This window comes from Lissotriton vulgaris, chromosome 2_1 (assembly GCF_964263255.1).
Source record: "Lissotriton vulgaris chromosome 2_1, aLisVul1.2, whole genome shotgun sequence".
Taxonomy (NCBI): Eukaryota; Metazoa; Chordata; class Amphibia; order Caudata; family Salamandridae; genus Lissotriton; species Lissotriton vulgaris.
Window position 1 is genome coordinate 766,110,808 of NC_141687.1, and position 25,899 is coordinate 766,136,706.

At 45.7% G+C, this 25,899-nt stretch overlaps 1 protein-coding gene across 7 annotated transcripts in view; it reads left to right on the forward strand.

Annotated features, from left to right (window-relative positions):
- Positions 1 to 25,899, forward strand: part of UBR3 (ubiquitin protein ligase E3 component n-recognin 3) — a 2,118,328-nt gene that overhangs the window by 629,888 nt on the left and 1,462,541 nt on the right. For all 7 annotated transcript variants that reach the window (XM_086956098.1, XM_086956102.1, XM_086956099.1 and 4 more), the window contains exon 9: positions 1,302 to 1,481. In XM_086956098.1, coding sequence (XP_086812224.1) covers positions 1,302 to 1,481 — 180 coding nt within the window. The remainder of the gene's footprint in view (positions 1 to 1,301; positions 1,482 to 25,899) is intronic.

Genomic DNA, 25,899 nt, shown 5'->3' on the forward strand with positions numbered 1-25,899 from the left:
TTGCCAGATTGTATGGAAAAAGTTGCCACCTTCCACTGTGCAATGCAAGCAGGTTGGCAAGATCGCAGCCCCCATTTTCCATATCTGATCCCATGCGTAATAAATCTTGTGGAGGTATTTCCATTGTTTTAAACGGAACAGCGAGACGATGGCTGCCGACACAATTTTAAGATGAGGAATTAGTCAAATGTGTCCATTTCAAACGGCAGGCCATATACACAGTCTCTTCTCTTTTGTTAGGGAATCCACACACAATACATGTCCAATTTTTCAAAACATACTACATTTGCTTCAAGAACAGACCATTTCCCTGGACCTTAATAAGTCCTGTATGTATCTTGGTCCTTGATAAGTCATAGGCGTACCGTACGGGCGGCCAAATTTGCGCATATGTTGGACCTTTGTCTTGGAGTTTTCTTTGTACAATTGTTACGTCTTTCTGATTAGCCTTGAGAAAGTCCAGTGTTGGACAAAACATGAGTCCGCTGAATCATCTATATTCGATATGGCTGAATCATCTATATTCTATATGATGGAGTGAGAACAATTAAAGAAACTACTCCCCATTTCTTTTTAGTTTTGGACTACTTGTTTGCAGAGGAGAAAAGAAGGGCTATCTTATATTGACTGCTGGCAAAAATACATTAATGAGCCTTAATACTACAAGTTTCTATGCATGCAAGAGTGCTCTAATATTTATATGTTTAATCTCATTTAACACATTCTGCCACAGTCCTACTGGCCTTTCAGAAAAAGCTCAAGAGAGCCTTTGCAGTTTTCTCTTCCATTATCCCATCATGCATTGGTGCACTGCACACATATATATGCAATGGAAGCCCATAATAATCAAATGGTGGTACTATAAGAATGTGGATCTCGACCCAGCTGATACCGAGACTTAAATGTGTTAATGGCACCCAACTAACATGTAAAATGCTGAGCTGCTCTATACTACGCCCACATCTGCCCTATCTGTGGAGGAATAAAAAATTGCTCTGCAGCGTAACTTGAATAATTATTTTCTGGGTGAAATGGTCTCCTACTTATTAATGGACAGAATACTGTTTGTAGATAAGACATTTAACAATATTTTGCATTTTCAGCTGTTTAATTATGATCATAATGCAGATATCCGTTTATCTTGGCTTTCATAGAAATTGCCATTATCTTAATGAAGGTATGGATTGATTGCTAACTTTAATAAAGTCATCTATAAATATACACACTAAACAACCTTTGTCTGTTACATGTATATGAATGAAATAGAACTTGTTACATGTGTGTCAATATGTTTTTCTTAGATGAAGAAAACAGCCTCCATGTTGTTGTAAACTGTGGTGAAGCCCTCTTGAAAAACAACACCTATTGGCCACTTGTTAGTGATTTTATTAATATTCTTTCACATCCAAGTGTCGCCAAGAAATTCCTGGAGGATCATGGTCTGTTAGTAACTTGGATGAACTTTGTATCCTTCTTTCAAGGTGAGTTTGCTAACTAAAATTGATAATTCTCTTAAAATGTAGAAACCACTTGTATTTATCAGTAAACGGTTGTTGATTCAGCTGAAAATGAACCACATAAGACACTGGCATTATATAGGCTTTTTAAAATTCTGATTGCTAACTTTGGAAACAGATTGTAATTTATTTAGTGTTTTACTTAGTTTATGGTGGGTTTGAAGTACTCAAGTGCAGAAAGAGTTTCTTGCCTCAAAGGAGTTCTGCAGAAATCTACCTTCATTACAAATTATCGGGCTACAGCTTGGCATCAAGAAAATCAAAGCACTTGGTCAGCATCCATTCCCAGTGCCACACCATTTATTTTGAGATTATGCACACATTGTATCATTGTAATCCAACAACTGTCTAATTTGATTTGATAGATGTTTTTATAGTTCTCTATCTACTCTCAGTGATTACGTACAATGTCATACCATTAGGCTATAACTCTGATGTACAGGGGTGCAATGTAGGCCATGCTATTCCTTTGATCCTGAGAAAGTTCAGTCCTTGCTTAGTCCAGCGCCTATGTATATATGTGAATCAGCACACCTAAGTATAAATTTAGAGTCTCTTATGAAACCCATGTCATGGAGCGATTCATTCCGCTCCAAGTAAGTACTCATCAACAGTTTGTTTCGGAGTCAAAAAATCCATACAACCACAATATAAAAAAATCAATACATAGCCAACATAAGTTAGGACAGCGAGACAAAGAGCACAGTAAAAAGAAACAAGAACAATGTTCAAAAATATATAAGTTAAAAGCGTGAAAACGTAGACGAGCAACAAAGTGCGTATGCAATACATTTGGTACATGAGTAACAGTCCCCATTCACATAGTATTACATTATCATTCTTGATAGTCAAAACTGCCAATGCTTAACTTCAACTTAGTTTATATACTATGACATAGGACCCCCAATAGTACTCCATTGGTCATCAACCCACAGGCTAACCCCATCACATCCCCTCCTAATGGGGCTTGCTAGACTTCTTTATTGTACACAAATAAATAGATAAGCAACTACTGTGGAGCAAGACCATCACTCATCTGGGAGAAACCAGATCCCATGTCCTAAAACTTTCACATTGGCTTGGAAACATGTATGTTGTGCATCCACTGCACAACTAGCCTACTCAGTAATAATTTTATGTAGCTTCGATCCCCAAAGCAAGCAAGCTGGCCAGTGTCTATTTTTTGGCTTGTGTGTAGTGAAATGAATATTTGTAGTGTGCTTTTGGGGGTTTGGATATTTGAGGAGGATGGGAGCAGCAAGTGTCCAACTGGGGAGGAACAAGGTCCCTGTAGTGGTTTTCAGTTAAATGATACAGAAACAAGGGATAATAGTGAGGAGACAAAGAGGATACGCCACATAGACAGTGCAGGATTTGTTGCATTGAAAATACATTTCAGTAAGGATCAGCGAGAAGGCAGACAGTTGTTAAGGGCTGAAATAATATGCAAAAGAGGTGGGTCTCTGCGGAGTGGGACAATGGAACAGAGTGTGGAATATCACCTGTCTGGGTCCTTGCTGGAGCTGTCCGAGGGAGGTGCATTGAGAGGTGCTTGGGGGTGAGAATGGGTGAGTCAGGAGTGAATGTGAGGAGATACAGTCCATGAGGCTTCCAGATATCTTTAGGGCAGGCTGTAAGAGGCGGTACGGGTGGTGATGGACGGAGCATCTGAATCCATCAAACACTCACACCCAGTCAAAAGATCTGGGTTTAATCCATCACCGTTCTTTAGCCCACTCTGCCACCCCAGTTCAGACATGGCTATATGCAAATCAGTCTGACCCTGTGCCTCATGGGAACAGTCCAGCCCGAACTGCCAAGCCATGTCTTCCCTGGACCGGAAACAAGCTTCCGAGGATCGGTTTCTGGCATTCCAGCCGTCCTCAGCCCGGCTTGCTTGAATCCAGTGGCAAAGTGAGCAAGGGACTCACGTCTGAGCATACCCTGCCACACTTATGGCGGCCAAAAGCAGTACAAAAGGGGGTGGTGATGGACGGAGCATCTGAATCAATCAAACACTCACACCCAGTCAAAAGATCTGGGTTTAATCCATCACCGTTCTTTAGCCCACACTAAAGAACGGAGATGGATTAAACCCAGATCTTTTGACTGGGTGTGAGTGTTTGATTGATTCAGATGCTCCGTCCATCACCACCCCATTTTGTACCGCTTTTGGCCGCCATAAGTGTGGCAGGGTATGCTCAGACGTGAGTCCCTTGCTCACTTTGCCACTGGATTCAAGCAAGCCGGGCTGAAGACGGCTGGAATGCCAGAAACCGGTCCTCGGAAGCTTGTTTCCGGTCCAGGGAAGACATGGCTTGGCAGTTCGGGCTGGACTGTTCCCATGAAGCACAGGGTCAGACTGATTTGCATATAGCCATGTCTGAACTGGGGTGGCAGAGTGGGCTAAAGAACGGTGATGGATTAAACCCAGATCTTTTGACTGGGTGTGAGTGTTTGATTGATTCAGATGCTCCGTCCATCACCAACCCATTTTGTAAGGCTGTAAGAGACAGCAGAGAGGAATACACATCACCGTCATGTCACAGAAAGTCATACTGCGGAACCAGGCTTTAATGGTGGGATGTACACAACTGCCCCAATTGAGGGCAATCTCTCGCTTGGCCAGTAGAAGTGCAATAGCAGCAAATCTGTGAGCATTAGTGGAAACGGTAGAAACATTACCTAGGAGTATTGATAGGCATGAAAATCCTGTTGGAGAGGACCTGGAACACTTCCGTCCATTATGTACGTACCGGTGGGCAGGTCCGGGATAGATGTGGGAAATCTGTATCTGTGCTGTGGCATTTGGGGCACAGGCTGGATCTTGGAAGGGTTAATACGGACCAGTCCGCTGGCGTTAACGTAGGCTATGAGTAAAAAGCGGAAATGCAGAAGTTTGTGTCTGTAATTGGGGGAAACCTGTTTAGTCTGGGCACAGCAGAACGCCCAATCGATATCAGTAAGTGGGTGTCCAAGGTCCTTCACCCACAGCCTCCGAACTCCATCTACATTAGCATGTTAAAGAGCCAAGCCTGCGCGATAGTTTAGCGGTGAGATGCAAACCATTTGGGTCTGATATCAAAAGTGTAAGTGGAGTTAAGTCATCAGGGGTGAGCGGGTAGGATGGAATATGGGAGCACATTGCACTGTAGAGTTTAGTGAAAATAAATCTACCCATGAAGGGGGTATTGAAATGTGTCATTTCGAGGTTGTGGGATAGCACATGTCCATCCAGCAACACATTCCCATAGGAATGGAGGTTGTACATATGCAGTGTGCGTTGTACTAGTTTTTCGGTGGTGAGTGGGAGCATGGTTTCAGGAGAAGGGTAAGAATTGGCGAATATAAGAAATTGATGCTCAATGTGCCGCGGAATTTCCGCCACGTCCAGCAAGTGGGAGATATGGTCTGAATGTCATTGGGTCCAGAATAATGCCCTACGGCAATAGTGCAGTCAGGGTTGCAGGATTTGCTGGGTCCCGTTCTGGTCTGGCTCCCACTTGTCAGGGTGGAACCAGGGATATGCAAAATGGGCCTGGCCACCAAAAAGTACAGCCAAAAGTCAGGGACCGCAAAGCCGCCGCAATCGTAGGGGATGGTTAGGGTGTTCCATGTAAGTCGAGGTCATCGGCCAACCCAAACCAATTTCGGAAGTAGGCTTTTGAGTGTACAAAAAAAGGCCTTTGGTAAAGTTATGTGTATGCTTATGAAGAGATACAGGAACCAAGGGAGAACTGTAATTTTTATAATGGTTATGCAGCCGGCCATCGATAAGGGGAGTTGTATCCAGCAGGCAAATTGTGTAGAGAGCTTGTCGACCGCAGGGCCATAGTTCAGCTGGATAACGTGCCCTTTATTCCCATGTACAACCACTCCCAAATACTTTGTGGTGTTGGCAGACCATTTAAAAGGCTTTTCACAGGTAGGGGGAGTGGTTGCATCAGTTAGGGGAACCTGCTCTGATTTTGTCCAGTTAATGCAGAGGCCGGATAGTTCGCCAAATTGAATCACTTCTTGGACTATTGGAATTTAATTAATAGAAGGATGTTGTACGAGAAAAAAGGATGTCCTCGACGTATATGAACATAAGGAGCGGCCCGTGGCAAACGAAACAACAATGCATATGGCATTCCCGGAGGTGGCGTACCAGAAGGTCCATTGCTATAATAATAAAGGCGAGAGCGGGCACCCCTGCTTAGTGCCTCGGGAAATGTTGAAGGGGTCCATGAGGGAACCATTAATATGGGTGCAAGCAGTTGGGTTTGAATATAATAAGGAGATGAGGACTGTGAACTTCCCGAATATTCTGAGTTTCTGCAGAGTGCCTTCTCTGCTTCGACCAGAGCGACCACTGCGTGGGTATCTGGGGATATTCTATTTAAGAATTAGAAGACAGTGCACAAATTTAAAGAGGTGGACCGATGTGGTATGAATCCTGTCTGCACAGATGACAGTATCGTATCTAACAATGACAACAACTGATTAGCTTGAGCTTTGGCCAAAATGTTATTCTCGAAATTGAGGAGAGAAAGTGGTCTGTACAAAGCACAGCGCTTGGAGTCGTTCCCAGGTTTTAGTAAGAGGGAGATTACGGCCTCTCTCATGGAAGGGGGGTAGTAAGGGCTTCTGCGCATACCTTCAGCAAATGCGGGAACAAAGTAGATTTATATGCTTTATAAAAGGCTCCCGTCTGGCCAACCAACCCATGGGCCTTATAGCCATCCAGGGAGTCAGTCGCCTGTGTTACGTCAGGGACTGGGATTGGCCATCAGAGAGCCAGACCATGACTATTTCCTCCAAATAAGTCAGACGCAACGACAACTCTGGGGTGAGGCGAGATGTATAAAGTAATTTATAGTAGGAAGATACTTCAGTGAGGATGTCTGCAGTGGATTTGAGAAGGGTGCAATTGCCCAGCTTCAGAGCTGCAATATGTCTGGGTCCCGCAGAAGGGCGTAGGAGGCGAGCAAGTGTCCGACCAGGGTGCTCTTCCTCACCATATTTCTGTGCCATAACGTATTTACACAAAAGCGCATCTACTGGTTGGCCAGGTCGTGGAACTCCTCCAGCAAAACTGAGCGTTCACGGAGAGCAGACATCCAGTTATGGCGGCTAAGATTTCCTCGAGCTCCAGCCCAAAGCGTCTCCAGCAGCGATGATCACAACAGGGAAAGCAAGTTAGGGCGGAGGTAGTCCCCGGGTGTAGTTGAGCCACGCCGAAGCTGAAAGTAATCCAGTGGATGCAACCACTCATGTGGGTTAGAGGGCTGATCGGGGGCTAAAGATTGAGCCGGGGAGCTTCAGGCGGGCTGTGCTCCCCTGTAGTAGAAGCAGTGAGCAGCAGGCAGGTACTCAGCATGTGGCGGGTAGCTGGCAGTGGTTAAGGGAGTAACGAGGCCCTCACCGCGAGTAACTGCCGATGGCTGGAGCAGCAGCGCAGCACTCACTACGAGGTCGTAGGCCGCAGGCCACGTGGTGCAGCCAGGGACTGGGCGAGATGTATGCCCACCGCGCCCCTGCAGCGCCAACCAGTCTGCAGGCAGGCCACATCCAACAGAAGAATTCGCACCAAAGGTATTGGCTGCACCAGCCCTAGGCCGCAGCCTGCCCTGCGGGAGTGGGGCGAGGGAGCAGGCCCATCCCAGGCCCGTCCTCATCCCCAGTGTCGTTTGTGGCAGTCCAAAGCTGTGCCTTCACAGCCATGAAGCAGGCAGCAGCTGGGTAGTTCGAATAAGATGCAGCAGGGGGGCAGAGGCCAAGCGGGGCTCCTCAGCCCTGGCTTCAGGCTAGCCCACTGCACCTGTCGCCACGGGGCCTCTGAGGTGTGCCAGGCCCTGCCTCCATCGCAGTGGACCTAGGCAGCCAGGGAGGACATCGCATGCCACCAGCAGGTCAGTCGGGTCTCCAGGCACTCTGGCCCTCTCAATTACGCCGGGTGAAGCGAGGATGGAAGCCGCAATCCATAGGATCAGGGCCGTGGGCTCTGGAGCTTCACAGCCGAGTGGCCACCATGGTCGGTGGCTCTGCCATGCCCCCTGCATTTGCAATTTAAAGAAGTAATAAAGTCCCATACTTATGTAGTATGACTCAATATCACACTACACTACCCATTTAGTGCAAGCATGTTGTAAACCAGATTACTTTACTGTGGGTCTGAATTTTACACCAAATTAATTCTGATGCCACTGGGTTCGGAATTTAATTGTATTTACTAGGCCCTTTTTCCTGTTAGATTGCACCTGCTTAAAGTCATCAGGGAATACAGACTTTATTGCACCCCGTAATTACTGGGTTTGACAACTTGCATACAATTCAAAATTCCAATCCTTTTGCAAACATGAGTTTGCGCAGGAGTCTGAATTTACAGGCACACTTGCAATCAAACCCAAAGTGTTTACTTGTCAAGCAGCATTTTACCACAATAGCATGTATTGTCCCTAAGCCACAAAAAACAAGAGTGAAGAAATAAACTGGCCTGTAAGGAACTCTGGCCATTTACTGAATGTTCTCTGGCTGTAAATGGCTGGTTGGGCTTCAGGAGAGTTTGTTACTCATTGGACTAAGCTTTGAACAGCTGGGAGAGCTTTACAAGGATAATACAGAAGGAAGTTGGCAAGGAATGGAAGAGGATTATCAGCATGCCATGCACACCTTAGAAAGAAAGTATTAAAAGAACATAGAGGAGGAGTCTTGCTGTCTTTATGGGGAGGGGGGCAGCGCAGCTCACTCTCCAAGCCTTGTTAGGCCCTGGGGACCTCATTTCTTAAAGGTGGGTACTGTGGTGCCCACCATATACTTGTTAGGGGCTGCGGGGAGCCCCAGCCGGATCCCTGCATGTAGTGGGAGCAGGTAGTGCGTGTTCCCAGAGGGATCAGCTACTAATACTGCTCCATCCAGGCATAAGCAATATTTTGATTGGTTTCTCCACCCTATCACTGCGGGAAGGGAAACTGATCAAAAGTGGACCACAAATGGAAAACTGCCCAAATCAGACCAATTATTAAAAACTCTTCGGCCGACACTAAGGATCTGCAGAACTGCAAACCAATATCATTACTTACCATATCCAAAATCATAGAAGAACTAGTGAATAACCAATTGACAAAACTATTTAGAATTGAATAAACTGCTAGACCCCTCCCAGCTGGGTTTCCGTGCGTCACATAGCATGGCATCAGCGTTACCGGAAGTAACTGACACAATCAAGCTAGCTCTACACAAGGAGACCCCAGCCATGTTAATCCTCCTATACTTGTTAGCGGCGTTTGATACCATTGCCCATCAGATAATGGTTTAAAGGCTAAGAGATTTTGGTATCAGCGGAAAAGTGTTAAAATGGCTAGGAAATGTTCTCTCAGAAAGAAACCATGTAGTGCAGCTGTACTCGTTTACCTCTCTGTCCATCATTCTAGACAAAGGGGTACATCAGGGTTCTACTTAGTCCCGCTCTTTTTAACATGTATGTGTCCTCCCTGGCTAAGCTTATTAAATCATGTGGATTCGATATCCTCTCCTACAGGGAAGACACACTGCTGATTGGTGGCCTCTGTAACCAAGAGCCTCCCTGATTCTTAAAAAATGTGTGAAAAATATAGGTGTCCTACTGGATAATAACTTATCCATGGATGAACATGTTAAAAGCATCTCGGGCACATGCTTTGGCCTGATGCAAATGCTTAAGAAGGTGTTCCTGTGGATACCTCTCTCTGCCAGAAAATCCCTCATTCAGTTACTGACAGTGCGCCGACTAGACTACAATAACTCCCTACTGGTCGGTACAAGGGAATGACTTCTCACAAGGCTACAGGTGGTTCAAAACACTGCAGCTCGCCTTGCTCTGAATCGTCACCCACGATCTCGATCTGAACTCCTACTGCGCCTGCTCCACTGGTTGCCCATAAAAAAACAGGCTGTATTTAAGTTCTTATGTCTGGTCTTTAAAACACTGCAGGAAAGGGGGTCAGTCTATCTGAAAAATAAATTAAAGCCTTGTGTCCCCACCCGACAACTCTGATCCAGCAACCAGTTATTACTGTGCCCCATAAAAGATAAATAAAGCCAGACTGGGTGGACGTTCCTTTTCCTACCTGGCCCCCCATCAATGTTACAAACTTCCATTCTACATTTGTTCCTGCACTAACGTAATTCAGTTCAGAAAACTCCTCAAAACCTGGTTATTCAATCTCTAACTGGACATGGTTTTGCTTTTTTGTTTAATACTGCGGCGCCGAGAGATCCACCTGGGGATGATTCGTTGCGCTTAACAAATAATAAATAATAATAATAAAAAGTCTGCTCCCTGCAGACGGGAGCTTTTAAAAGCTCCTGCCTGCTGGAAGTGGACTTAGTGTTTGCTCCTTTTTGGCGGGATACAATAAAAATGCTACCACTAAGTGGGAGTAAACAAAAGTTTCCCTGCCTGCACAGGTGGGGGCAGGGAAACTCTTTCCGAGGGTTGGGCTCCCCGGGACATAGCTATAGTGAGCCGGCCCCAGGGGATGGGGTCCTCAGGGACATTAATGACTCGGGGAGGAGGGCCTTGCGACCACTCTCCCTTTAAGTAATCGGCCCCAGGGGGTGGGCTACACTGGGCCATTAATGGCTCAGGGAGGGAAGCTGTGTGGCCCCCACCCCCTTATTTAATTTGCAAAGGTTTTTTTTCATTTCAACTCTTTAGTAAGCTTCCATAGAGAGACTGTCACCTCAAAAACTGCTCATTTGTGGGAAAGCCAGAGGGATCATTACTTAAAACTCACCTTACGGTGGGGTTGCCTCGTCTTGTTTTTTTGCACCATACCAGAGAAAACAGTCGAAAGGTATCTCTTCAGATCGGGTTTCTCTATTGACCAGACAAGGTTTCTCAGGCAACACACATGAAGAGAGCATTTACTGACACCTGTCACATCGCTGAAGAATGTAATCTATGTAAGACCATCTTCTCTAAACTTCTTAATCGTCAGGCAATCAAGTTTTTTAAAAATAGTGATGCATTTTTTTCTTGCTGGAATGTAATCTACCAAGATACACTGTGCCTGTCTCCTGCTCTACAAACCTAAATGTCACTCATTCAACTAAAAACTACACATCCTATTGGGCAAACAAGGCTAAATGATCTTGACTTAAACAGGGCCACTACATTTAATTTTGTTATGCGCTAACCATAAATGTGACCTTACATGTACAGGCTTCATCAAATACCAGCTCATCAACTACTAGTAGGGCATGTAAGCTGCCAGTTCTTTGCTGCCGCCATCTTTATTGTCAGTCGTTGACATTATTCATCCAATTTATCAACTGTCTCAACACAGGTGACCCTCGCATCAATCAGAATCTCCTAGTTAGCAAATCGAATTGTGCTGAAGACTGCACTGTCTAACTAACCTGTAGACTGAGTTTTTTTCCAGGGGCCTCATTGAGTCATCAATGACAGCTAATTATATTGCAGACTACCACAGCTGTGAATGGCACCAATCCTCTTGGATCCACTAACCGTCTTGCAATACATGGATTCGTTTAATAAGTGATTCATTCAGCCCTACCACTACCCTAACACCTGCCTGCACCAACACCAGCACAACTGGAGACAATGCCTCCTCCATCTTCACTGCCTTGTTCTGCTTATTTAGTTTCTTCTCCTCGCATGGCCCTTTTACTGTGGATGAGCTTAGGAGATCCCAGTCTTATTTAAAAGTACCAAGACCTTGCAAGTCTAACCTCCATTCTCTAAGGCTCTGCATTCAGAGTCACATAGAGAATACATGAGCATGTAGAAAATGGAGAATGGAATATTCATGGAATGATTCTGCTGTGTCTGAGTAAACTATGCTAAGGCTAGTATATGTCTGTAATGGCCCAGTGCGTGAAAATTGATTTACTGGAATGCAACCCAAGCGATCGTCTGTGTCTGAGATTAATTCAAGCATTCGTTCTATCACTTTATTGTGCGTGACAGTCAGACCAAGGACAGTGTTCAGTAACTTTGGCAGTTTTCATGGTCTTCAACTATTCAGCATTAGGTCATCTATACAAAGAGGAGTTGTATTTCTCTCCCCTTGCCATTGTACGCATGATGACCAAGATGTATAATACAGAGCTTTTAAAGTACTTTAAAGATAAATTCAGGATACATTGGGTATTCACAGCAGCCTCCCAAAAGTGTTTGAAGAACGCAGCTGCCACGTTTATGTTCCATGTCCATATTTATTCAAATCATTGATGGTTCCTTTGATTCAATTTGAAATACCTGCATAATGAGTGTCATTTGGCATTGATGCCACTCAAAGTTCATTCACCAAATTCACTGCCTGGGTGACTGTACACATCAGAAGAGAGGCATAACATGTAAGGCAGTGTCTTGCTTACTGACTTGTGTGGGCATTCTTAAGAGCTGGGATGATACTTGCTTTCGAGGTCGCATTAGACCACATGGTCTTTTTGTTCACATCAAGCAGTCGCCTCTAACTTTTAAAGTGTGCTTTAGATTCAATATAGATACTCTTTTATACAGAACTTGGAAAGGATGCACCTTTGTAGGAAAGTTCCAATCTATGTCCTATGTGGCTAGAAGATTCAGTTTGCCCAGTGCAAGTGTTTGTTTTATTCCTTGGTTCCTTATTAGAGCTTACACATGAGGGTAACTCAGGACGAGCAAGATACTTATTGCTGCTGGGTTACAGACAGGACTTAATATGAAAACTATAAGGAATGTGGCCCAAAGGTTTTCTTTCCAGTCCACCACCGGACTTCTAAATGGTAGAGTTGCCATATACAAAGTTTCTTTTCATCATAGCTTTCTCCATTTGTTACTATTTTTGTCTGTCTTCCTCTTCCTTTTCCCTATTCGGGGTTTCTCTTCCTTAACCTGGATCAAAGTCTGATATGAATTAGAATTAGTGGTCCTTGCAAATTTGACTACAAACCACTGGTCACAGGGCACTATAAAGCTCAAATTAAGTCATCCTCAGCCTTCATGGCATCCCTGGCTAGGTGACAAATCGTGATTAATCTGAACGCAGGGCTGCTTTTTCTGAATCCAAATCTACAAATAATGCAGATAACAAATACATGACTCAGGTGGAAAGGACATCTCAAAACTCTATCAACAACATATCTCTGGATAAATCTATTCAAGATGGTTCACGCTACCCTTTCCCCACTTGAGCAGTGTTATCTATCTCTTTGCCTTTCTTGTGCCAAAGTAAACAAAACAAGCATTTGCAATACAATAGGACTCGCATTTGCAAGATTGAGTTACTGCCGTTGTAAAAGACAATGTCTCTACCTTTTACAAACATGCCTGGGGCTACACTGCACCTCTCCCTGGTATGTGAATTTCTGTGCTCCTCCCGTAGCTAAGAAAAAGAAGCGTGAACAGGAGGTCAAATGTAGCATGTGGCGCCCTGTAGAATGCAGGAGATGTAGCTTCAGCACAATCAACCCTGTAAGTTGCGATATGGCTCGAGTGCACGTAGGTTGTCAGCTGTGAAAGAAGAGCAGCTGGCTCTGAATTTAAGCTTTAAATGCTTAATTCAAATAAAGTTCCCACAGGCAGCCTCTTATTTTAGCAGACACACAATAAAAAACAAAACGATATCTGCTGCTAATACGGGGTCCCCTTACCTCTTTTATGGCGGCAGCACGTCTCGTCCAGGTCAATGTCAGAAGTGCTGCCTCCATGTTGGCCTAAGTTAAACGGACATAAGGAACCATGAAAGTAAGAGCCACCATGTGACCTCAGCACAGGATAATGTGGCAAAACCTCAAAAACTAACCTTGTGGTGTGCAAGTTGAGTCATAGAAAAAAGGATCATCTTGTGCATGTGCAAAACCAATAGAGGAAAACACCTGTGTGGCACATGTGTGTCTATATGTGTGTTTGTTTGGGGAGCTGTGTGTCTGGATACGCAGGTCTGGATTTGTAAAAACAGGCATGCCCACCATTATCTAATTTGAAGCAGCATTTTCAAAGTTAAAGCATGGTGCTGTAGAAAAAAATCCCAAAGTTATAAACAGTCCTCCCTCGCCCTGCATGCCGCTTGCTCTGTCTGCCCCCGGGCTGGGCTCTGCAGAGTTCCTGTCCAGCGAGCAGAAGAAAAGAATTTGCAGAGGTCTGAATGTAAGGTAAATACATAAAAAAAATATTGGGTGCAGAGTGCACAACAAATCAAAGGCGCGAGGGTGCCATGATAAAGATAAAGCACGGTGTGGGAAACAATTTATTCCCTGCAATGGAAGGCAGGGGAAAGTTATTTAAGAAACTAGTGCTCGAGGCTGTAATTAAAACATTCTGAGTAACATGTAACGGGGTGACCTCACGGGAGGATGCAACATGAGAAAAGATGGTACTAAGGAGGGACTACTAAGCCTGTTGACCAATGAGAAGCCACCATTTACAAAGGACAGTGATGGGCCAATTAAAAAGATGGGTGGAAAGTGGGTGGAGCTTCATGTCCATACAAGTGAATACAGCATGTCTCGAAGAGACAGCACAAGCGCTCCCTAGGCAAAACCTAAAAATGTAGGTTTGATGGTGAAACAATGGATATAAATTGGTATGGCACACCAAGAAAATTTAGAAAATATTGTGTAAAATGGTTTACTGTTACTTGCACACAAGCATGGTAACCTTGGTTACAACTTGATAGGTTGTAAAGAAGAATTTACAATGGAACATGGAGGTTTGCTAACATGGAGTCATGGGTAAACCTAATGACAGATTGTGTATTATAAGCAGTGTTATGAGCCCCAATGTACCCCAATCTAGACCTAGGTAGCTGCCTGACTTTTTACCTACATTTGTCCTACCTTGCTCTGCATAACAGCTCTGGCGCTGACCTTTTACCTAGTTATGTGACGTATAAAAGTTGTGTAGTTTTCTTTGAAAACTAACCATTGAAATTTTTAAAAAATTATTTTTATTGATCAGAAAAACAAAAAACAAACCACAAATGCTTCAGAAACATTACAGTATACATAGAGTGAGTTTGGCAGATGGATTACAACATATTTCTACAATTCAGCCCTCCCACTAGCCCTCCCGAAGTCTTGAACATACCTGTGTACCATTATGAAATTGCGGACTGCCCGTTTCTATAACTCACCCAGGCCCCCCCATATCTTCTCCCATTTGCGTGGCCATCCCCATCTCTGATATACTGCCTGCTCAGCCCGTTGGCACCAATCTAAATCGTTTTCCCAGGAGTCCACCGTTGGGACTACCCTTGAGCCCCATGCGCAGGCGATGTTATGTTTTGCGACCCCCAGGCCCGCCTGGGCGAGCCATGTCGTGACCCATTTGGGCCATACTATTTCTCCTGTCACCTCCAGGATATGCCATCTCGCTTCAAGTGGGACTTGCTCCCCCACTACCAATGTCATTTCTCTGGCCACACCCACCCAGAATGCCTGAATCTTGGGGCAGGCCCCCAATATGTGGAAGAAGGTTCCAGTCTCAACACAACCCCTAATACACTGTAGGCATAAGACCTGTGTAGGATGCGCAATTGGATCAACCTAAATCTTGCTCGTACCGCTATCTCTCTGGGGCTCTGCAGGGCATCTCGCCGGTCATCCTAATCAAGGAAACCCACATCAGATTCCCAAGCTGCCCGCAAGGGTCCCAGACAGTCAGGTGTATTGTTAATTAGTTTTTTGTAGGTGAGGGATACTGCCTTATTAATATTTGTGTCAAGGAGAAGTCTGTCTTCAAGTGGTGTATACTCCGGTATAGAGTCTCCTCCCTTCAGGTGGCAGTGAAGAGCGTGTCACAACTGTAGATATTGGAAGTGTTCAGTCATACCCATTGAAACTCTGTCTGAAGACCTTCAAATGTTATCATTTTCCCTTTTATCCAAACGTCCCCCAGGAGATCAATGCCTATGCTACTCCACCTATGGAAACCCTACAGACACCTCACCTCTTTTAAAAAGTCACCCTCCCAAAGTGGCGTTTGCTCAGTAAATCTGTCCTCCCAACCAATCATTTTGGTCGCCTTCCGCCACATCATAACGACTGTCTGAGTGTGTATCCCCGGGCCATGTGACAACCCGCCTGGAAGAGTCCAACGGAGGTAGTGTGTGTGAAGATGTTATCCAAGCGAGACCCACTACTGTGTACCGCGGAGATGTGAGTGTATTGTCTAGCAGCGGGATGATGTAATCTCCACAGGTCCAACAGCCCCATTGCAGTTGCAAAAGCTTTCAATGGCTGCACCCCCCAGACCTAAGGGAGCTCGCGTCTTGGTCTAGTTCCTGTGACATTGTCTCGTTCATGTCCCCTGCCAGGAGGAGCGTACCCACTGGCATGTCCAATTGTATTTTGCTAAGGTCTGGGAAGGTCACTCCATGCAATCTCGAAGGGATGTACACTGAACATATGTTAAGGTGTGCCTCTCCCACATTTGTGACAATGCAACATATCGTCCAAATGATCACACCATGTGCGAGATACCACTAGTGGCACAGAGTTCTTGAGCAGAATCGCTGTCCCCCTAGAACCAGTTGTGAACCCAGCATGCGTTACAAGCGTATACCCAAACTGGTTAAGCGCTACGTAATTATTTCCCTTCAGGTGCGTCTCCTGCAGGAGCACTATGTCCGGGGAGTGTCGACGGAGATATTGTAACACCATAGTCATTTAATTTTGTCCCCCAGACGATTAACAATCCACAATAACACCTTTAGTTTCTTAGTGTGTTATGAAGCCATCCAAGAGGGACATGTCACCAAAAGCCCGACCCCCCCCCCTCCCCCTCTCAATCCTCCCCACCCCTATGTTCTGATCCGGTACCGACTGTCCTAAAACCCCGAACACTACGAATGACAATTATTTTCCGAAGCAAGTTTAACACAACTGTACGAAGAAAAACCCTGTTAACTACAACCCCTCTTCCTGCTTTGTAGGCCTATAACTACCCACATCCCCAACTAGCAGAGCGCCTGTCGCCCACAAAACAATCCCAGAACAAAGGACCTGCCAAGGGTCGTCTCTCCGATTCCCTGGGGCCCCAGCCCAGCCCAAGTCCATTAATGTTCCGCTGCAATATGCTGCCAAAAGTCTAAGGAGCTACCCCATATGAGAAGTACCCAAACCCACTTACTGGCGATGTCCGTATTTAGGTTGTGGTGCAGCTATGGATGATACAACCCAAGAATCCATATAGCTAAAGTTACTTTTCAAAAGTCTCTGATACCGCTGGGTTCAGTGATCTTGACCGCCAAGATCGTTTCTCTCGGTTGTCAATTCCCTCCGGGCCACTCGATGATCCAGACAGACGATCGTGTGTGTATCTCCTGCCTTCCTCCTGGAGCTGATTGGACCTCAGCGATTGACCCTTATCCAGCCATTCCTGCACCTTCGAAGGTGCCGTGAAGAGCCAGGACCTACCGTTGCCAATCACCTTAAGTTTCGCCGGGAAAAATATCATGTACTTTACTCCCCTTTCCCTTAGAGCCTGCTTCACGCCATCAAAGGAGCGGCGCTCCTGTTGCACCTTTAAAGTGAAATCCAGGAAGAATCTTCCGACCGGCCCTTCCTTCCTGATCCTCCAGCTTCAGGGCCTTCTGCTTGTGTTGGTGGACTAATTGCTGGCCCCACTCCTTCAATTTACGCGTGGTAGATTGAAGCTCCTGTATGGTTGTCTCCGCCACTGTAATTCTCTCCGAGTTCTTGTTCATATCGGCACAAATTAAGTTCATTTCAATAGAGACTTTGTCAATCTTGGATTTGAGCGTCGCTCAAAGGACATAAATTGCCAACATTATGGAAATTAGGGAAGGTTCAGATGTTGCCTCTTGGTCACCAACAGCTACCTCCTATACAGCCAGCTGCTTCGGAACCACATACTTATCCAATTTATTGGATTGCAACCTCATTTATTATGCTTCAGTATCATACTTAATTCCCTGCCCAGGACATACACAGCAGGATTATTCTATTCTGTGTAAAAACTCTTGAGAGGTGTCCAACTCGAGACCAAGATGGTCTCTGTAATGGGGTGGGCTCTTTCCTAGGGGATTCTTGGCTTTACGCCCACATACATGCTAGGTCCACTTAGGAACACTTAGATAGGGCTTGCATCTTGATTACAACCATATATCTTCAGGCCTGCATATAGTCACTGTTTTAGAAACATGTTAGAATTCTACCTTTTATTTACTCTGGTTGTGCTTCTATTCTTGAGCACTGAGCACTGTTCCTATGAGTGAGGCCTCGGGGAAGAATGGGAGGAGTCTCCAGACCCTGAAGAATGCCAGCTTTATGGCTTCTTGGACTCGTGTGAGGATATGGGTTAAGCCAGAGGACTGGATACTTCTCTAGATACTGCCATGCTTTCTTCCCCCACCATGGCTACACAATGGTGGTGCGGTGGGTGGCTGAGGTCCTGGATCTTAGCTTGCCTTCAGTGGCAGTCAGGCTAATGTTTTGAGCCTCTGTTTCAGCCGGGAGAGTCCACTTCTGAACCACTTTCCCCGTTAATGAACGACTTACTGATGTCCTGCTTGGGAGCCGGTCATAGCTCAACACAGGGTCTCCTGTGAACACGACTATTGCAGACCGCCACCGTCCTACTCCTGGGGACCCCAAATTCCTCACGGAACACCATACCCCGGAGAGCTTGGTGGTCCTCGCCTCCACTTCTCAAGTAAATCCTGGCACATTCCCAACTGCCCTGCTGGATCTGGAATCCAAGAGTCTGGACAATTTAGTCAAGAAGATGTTTTCGCTGTGGACTAGATATCACTGACTCACTAGGCAGAGCAGTTTAGACGACAGTGGCCCTGCGACGCCACGCCTGGTTGTGGACTACTGGCTCATGGGCATGCCCTTTGATGGCTCCCATTTCTTCGTAGACTAAGTGGATTTGGCTCAAGGACAGCAGGGCTACAGCCAGGTCCTTAGGTCTTTCTGTGGCCCTCAGAAGCCTCAATCTGTCTTTTCCCTCCTTTTGTGGCTACAAAAGGGTCGTACAACCATGTCCTTATCTCCCCAGCCACTGCGGTGCGCAAGCTTTTCAGCCTCTGTGTTCTGTGGACGTGCTACCTACCAGCCGGTTTGTCGGGTGGCCAGTGGTCTGGTCAGTCCACCATCCCCCAGCAGCCGTAGCCGCAGCCTCCAAACCCTCCTAGTCTGCCTGTTTGCCATTATAGGTACCCAGTGGGCAGCAGGATTCGTCATCTCCTGCCCTGCTGGCAGTCCATAACATCGGACAGGTGGGTTTTGCAGATTGTCTAAACGGGGCTATTCCCTCCATGCCACCTACTTACAACAGCTTTCTATGGCTTTGTTGGGCAAAGGGTCCATAGAGAGAGTGCAGATGCCAGAAGTGGATCTTGGTTGGCATTGAAAGCCTTGCTACCTTCCATCCAGGGAAGGCTAGTGCAGGTGTTCACAGACAATGCCACCACCATATGGTACTGCGACAAACGGAGGGATGTTGGGGTCGTGGACCCTTTATCAAAAGGCCTTGTATCTCTGGACATGGCTGGAACAGGAGATCATATCCCTGGTGGTTAAACATCTGGCAGATTCTCGGAACACTAGGGCGGACAAACTCAGCCGAAGATACCTTGTGGATCACAAATGGCATCTCCATCTGGAGGTGCTGCATGGTCTTTTCCATGGTTAGATCTGTTTGGCACGGTCTAGAACGCACAAAGTTAGCAGTCCTGCATGTTGGAGTTTCCAAGGCTGCTTTCGCTCGGAGATGCTTTTCGTCTCGATTGGAGATTTGGCCTCCACCAACAACACTTCTGCCCAGAGTTCTCAAGAAGATCAGTAATGACCGAGCCCAAGTCATCCTTGTGGTTCCAGATTTGGCATGGAGAGTCTGGTGGCCATCAATCCTCCGATCAAGCTCCCCCTTCGGGACGATCTTCTGGCCCAGCAGTAGGGGAGGATTCTCCACCCGAACCTGTCAACGCTCCGCCTTCTTGCGTGGAGATTGACAGTTTTTTACCTTTCTCCCACAATTTGTATGTTTATCTTACCAACCAGGTGTCCCTCCCCCAAGACGGTTTACACCTGCAGTTGGGCTAAAATTGTGGCATGGTGTCCAGAAAGAGACACATTGATCCCCTTTCTGCCCTCTTTCTCAGGTTGTCCTGTTCATCCTTTCCCTTGCCCAGCAGAGCTCTGCTCTGGGCACTGCAAGCTCTGCATTTGTTCGGTTACCTGGCCAAACTTCCCTTTTACAGTCTCCTATTGTACATAGGTTTTTAAAAGGTTTGCAGCATATTTTTTCTCTTGCTCCTTTCACTGTGCCTCGGTGAGGCCTTAATCTGGTTCTAACTTTCCTGATGTGCGCTCCATTTGTGCCCTTACATAACTGTCCTCTCAGGCTCCTTACTTTCAAGACTGCCTTCCTGGTGACAATAATATCTGTCTGGACAGTAAGTGAGCTTCAGGCCTTGTCATCCAATTCTCCTTATCTTAACATATACGCAGACAAACTGGTGCTTCGTGTAAGAGCTTCCTTTCTTCCAAAAGGTTTCACGTAGGCCAAAACCTTCACTCTGCCTACTTTTTACACTCCGCAACATCCCTCCAAGGAAGAGGAGCAACTTCATCGTCTGGACCCATTGTCGTTCTACCTTGACCTCACATGAGAGTCCCAGGTGAATGATTAGTTCTTCTTGGGATATGTCAGAGCGAAGAAAGTATGGGCTATACAGAAGGGGACCATCTCCTGATGGATCATTCTCTGTATCACAATTTGCTATGCATTGGCTAAGAAGCAACCACCTGAGTGTTTGCATGCTCATTCCACCAGACCATAGCTGCCACAACTGCATTAGCACGTGGAGTCCAGACTTGGACATCTGCCAGGCAGTGACGTGGGCTTCCCTGCACACTTTTAACGAACACTTCGGTCTGGACAGTCCAATCCGTAGGGATCGGCCCTTTGCCTGCTCTGTCCTGCAAGGCTGACTTGTGTGAAACTGGTCTGCAGACCCACCTCCAGAAAGGTATTGCTTGGGTATCTATTCTAAGGTAAGGAATCTGCAGCTATAAGTCTCTATCAGATGAACAAGTTACTTACCTTCGGTAACGCCTCATTTGGTAGAAACTCTATTTAGATTCCTTACCGACCAGCCCATCCTTTCCGCTCTATGAACGGATTTCTAGAGATAAAGATTTCCCCTTTCAGGGCCCTAGTTATCCAAACCAGTGGTAAGTGTACTTCGTGGCTCTGTGCTTCCGACGTGGAAAGTTGCAAAATTTAACTGACCTCAGCGCAACTGGGTGGCGCCTATAAAGGCTCTGCAAACCTAATATCCGGAATGGATGACTCCTGTCAGAGCTGAACGGCACCACCTACCAGCATGCAGAGTTACTACTGACTATAAATTCTGGATTCAGTCTGACGCCCAGGGATATTTCTAAGGTAAGGAATCTGCAGCTAGATAGTCTCTACCAGTTAAGGCGTTACTGAAGGTAAGTAACTTGTTTGTTAGGCTGAGTCCCAAGTGGGTTTGAAGGTTGGAGCAGGATTCCCATAGATAGAAGTTTTGGGAAATAATTAGCAAATTATACATTTTAGAGCACATTTGTCCAGTAAAGATTCCTTAATACTTTCTAAAGTTTAGAGGCCACTTTATAAGGGAATTTGAGGATACTTATTAGAACAGTTTGGGAAAGGTAGTGGCAAATGGTGTATACTTGTGCTTATTAAACCAGTAACGTTGGTAAACACTTTGCATGACTGAAACACCACTATACAAAAGGGTTTGCTCCCTCCAAATTACTTCCCAATTGAAAAAAAGGTATGTTAATATTGTAGCACTCTCTAAGATATTGGGAGGTAACATAATGAATAGTAAGGTATTTTTGTATGTTTTCCAACGGCAAAACAAATTAACAGTCTTCCCAGGAATTAATCACTATCCAGTATTCCACGGCCCTCAGCATTGACACAGGAAGCCCATTTTCCAGATAATGGTCCATTATACACGTTACAGCTATCCTATGCCACATAAATTGTATGTTGGCACTTTCCATAACAACTTTCTCTAGTTAGCACAGTTTCCCACTTCCTTATTGAAAAGCCAAAGTATTCATACTTTTAAGGAGTTCACTTTGATTGCACATGTAACTTTCATTTCCTTGCGTCAGTTAGCTCAAGGTTACTAAAATGCCATGCCAGTTTCCTTAGTTCAGTGTAGCCTTCACTATTTGTAAAAATCCACGTGGTCTGTGCCTGGTCTAAAGCATGTTTGGCTGTGTGATCTGTGCACTGTAGCCCTAGGCATAGTTGTCCCCTTTCTCAGTATCACATGTGGCTGCCCTGTTACTGAGATCAGATATGCTTGCTAGCTGGTTCTTTTTCGTTTACAGGGACCAGTCCAGTCTTGTTTCTCTAGTCTATCAGGGAGACTAGTAAAGTCCAGGTCTGCCACTGCTGCCTTCCATTACCTTTGTCTAGTCCCTGCAGCTGCATAACTCATGTTATGGTTTTACAGAGGCACAGCCTCACTATAGTGCAAGAGAGTCTAGTAGTTTATGCTCCAAAAAAGACCCATCTGCTTTAGGCATTGACAGTGGGCATGAAACACAAAGAGTATGAAACGTTTTGTTGAGAGAAATGGTTGTGCGGCAGACGTGTCTATTTGGAACCCATTTTCTAGAACCAATGGCCCTACATGCCTCTTGCATGCATCAGAAAAGACATTCTTTCCAAAGCAAAGAAAGGGAATGTGTAGCAAGAACTGGGAAATAAAATTTTTGTGTGCATCTAGCAAACGTTTGCGAGTTATGTGTTGAGTATTGCTGTGGTAATTAGATAAAAGTAATTGTGCTTCGTGTGGGAGATTAACAACTAAAGGTGAAGATGAATTTTGAGGCGTGTGCCACCACAGCTAAATCGCTTTGCTAAGGCACAGAATATTAAATGGCTCATCATCACCCATAGGCACCGGCAACAAGGAACTCAGGGAGTTGATTAAGGGGAGGAAACATTTTGAGTTCCCTGTAACAAGTTATTTAAATAAGCATCATGCATTTCCCGGAACCTTATGATTATTATGAATGTTTACTGCCGAGACGAGAGAATGATGCTCTGATCCTGATCAATCTAGCTTTGAGCAGTCAGATCTGCTACACAGTATTTGACAACTTTGGACTTACATAAACACAGTGTGCATTCAGTCACAGAAACAAGCCAGATTCTTCTCCACACTCTGTGCGACTCATATGTGACTCTTGAATTTCTAAACTTCAATAGCGTTGACATTATAGGCAACTGTAGGTCCATTCTGTGGTCTGCTAGAGCATTTTTGACCATACCAACATATTCCATAACCACTGGTGGTGGAACAATTTGTAAAGTTTGGGCTCCAGCCATTAACTTCATCTCATGGAAAGCATTGGGGCTATATGGAAGTCTATGGTGTAGAACACAAAAAATGCTGTCAGAAGAACACCATCTCCCACCGCACACTAGTCGCAAGACTACACAACACCGGCATACAAGGAACAGCCCTGGACTGGATCCGATCATTCCTCACCGGAACAAGCCAAAGGATCAGACTGCCACCCTTCCTCTCCGATCCCACGAAAATCACCTGCGGTGTCCCACAGGGCTCATCTCTGAGCCCGACCCTCTCCAACATCTACATGGCTCACCTCGCTGCCATCATCTGACAACACAGCCTCAACATCGCATCCTACACAGACGACACCCAACTCATCCTCTCCCTCACCCAAGACCCCGCCAAAGCCAAACTCAACTTCCAGAAAGGAATGCAAGACGTCGCAGTCTGGATGACCAACAGCTGCCTGAAACTCAATGCCAAGAAAACAGAAGTCCTTGTTCTGGGAACCACCCTCTGGGCATGGGACAATACCCGGTGGCCAACTGCCCTTGGAAGCCCACCTACCCCCACAGTCCATGCTAAAAACCTCAGCATCATACTGGACGCATCACTCATCAAGAACTGACAGGTCAACGCCATCACCTCCAGCTGCTTCAACACACTTTGCATCCTCCCCAAGACCTTCAAATGGACCCCCCCTGAGTCCAGAAAGATGGACACCAGTTCACTCATCACCAGCCGACTGGACTACAGCAACGCCCTCTACGCCGGCATCAACAAATCCCTACTCCACAGACTACAAACAATACAGAACGCTACCGCCAGACTTGTCCTAGGCATCCCCCCGTACAAACACACCAGCCAATACCTTCGTAGACTCCACTGGCTCCCCGTGGAGAAAAGAGTCGCCTTCAAGATCCTCACCCACGCCTACAAATGCCTACACAACAGCGGCCCAAAATACCTCCACAATAGAATCAACTGCCACATACCCAAAATAAACCTCGGTTCCACCAACCTCGCACAGGCCGAAACCCCGCGCATCCACAGAGCCGGAGCAGACGGAAGATCCTTCTCCCACATTGCAGCCAAGACATGGAACGAGCTACCGGCAGACATCAGGCGCGCTCCCTTCCTGAGCACCTTCAGAAAAACCCTCAAGACCTGGCTCTTCGGCTAAGCAGACCTGCAACATCCCCCCCAGCGCCTTGACTCCCTCATGCATGAGTAGCGCGCTTACAATCCCGATTGATTGACCAGTTCCAGTGCTACTGTCCATAACAATAAAAAGATGTTGCACTTGGTGCAAATTTGAGGAATTGCACGAAGTGATGTTTCTACCACATCAAATTGTGGCCGACCTCCTCCATCTAATTCAGTTTGAAAATAATTACTCATCACTGAGTGTCCTTTTGGCTGCTTTATACAGATCCAGATGTCTATGTGAACCACTTTTTTTTTTTCTTGCATTGTAAAAGTTTGTTCTGTACCCTTTGTTCCCAAGCTGGCATCAGAGTAGGAAATGAACACCGTTCTAGTGGTAAGAACAGGTCCTTCTTTTGAGCTACTTGTCAAAGCTGAGCTGACATGTTTCCTCGAAAGGAGCTTTCAGTCTTGTAATAATATCATCTGGTAGAGTAAGTGAAACAAACTCAAGCCTTCATGAAAAAAGTTTGCTGTTGTATCAAATCCAAAGTTTCCTGTTAATATTACTTGGGGTTTTCACATGAGTCGTGACTACACATGCATTCTTTAAAAAGTAATCTGCTGCAGACAGATCACTTAGTATGGTGGGTTCGAAAGTGGTGCTTTACTATTTATTACCTGGACAGAAGCTGTTTAAAACATATATCTCCTTCAGCATATCCTCGAAAGGCCAGGGCATTTCCAAACAAGGGCTTCTAGATTGAGTTCTTCATGCCTTGCATGCTATGACTGCAAAACCAGCTGAAGGTTGCCAACTTATTTCTTTGAAATGGTTATCAGTCACAGTGTTCTATGTGGGATTTGCTATTAAAGAACTCTGTTGAGCTGCCACAGAGCAGACTCTCACATGTCTGTCAGCAGGTGCTGCTGCCTCAACCTCCAGGAATAAACTAGGGTCACAGTTTTAAAACATATTACAACAAGATGGGTTTCTTGTCTTCCCATTTGTGTACTGCTAGTTAATGTAATCCAGAAATGTGACAATGTGATGGATACCAAAGAAGCTTCTCTTTACCTGTTAATACAGTAAACCAGGGTTGTTATCTTTCTTGGTCATCTGTGGCCTATCCTCACCAGCAAATCTACATTTATTTCTGTGAAATATTCTGACACATTTGACCTTGAGAACTCTCTATATGGGGTTTATGCCTGTCCACGTATTTGCTACTATATTAAATGGATGCCTTTATTGCTCCTATGTAAAATATATGGAGTTTTCTTAGTGTGATAATAGGGAGTAATCCAAAAGCAGGTGAAACAATCAAACCAACACAGAAGTGCTGTGTTTACAGAGAAGTTGTCTTTTCAGGCTGCACCCGAGTGCTAGACAAATACTCTTTATGTAGATTACATCTCCTGCCAAGACAGGATGGGCGTCTATGCTGCCTTTGACCCTCCCAACCCTCAGAGGTTTGAATGTGTTTTAGACATATTTACCACTATTCTCTCATTTTTGGTGATAGGGTCATCTGTGTAACCCTTACATGCTGTAGTATCCCCCCAAATCATTAAAATCTAGAAATTAAATTTGCTAGTTATGGTCAGGACATCATAGTGGAGAAGTGTGGCTCAGGGGTTAGAGGCGGCAGACCCGGAAGCTGAGATCGGCTCTGGACCAGGGTTCAATTCCCCGCCTCGGCGGGTCTTGGGCTGAAAAATTCCACAGGCTCGATAATTCTCGCTCCGGTGCCTTCTCGACTCACGGGTTAACACTCTGCGACTCTGGGCAATAGCTTGCTTAATCTCCACAACGGCCCCTCGCGGCGGGATGCCTAGCTTTCACCTTGTGGATACCCTGCCGGGGTTATCTCACAGGGGAATACCAGGACGGGTTCCCTAAGCAAGCGCTTAGATACCGACCT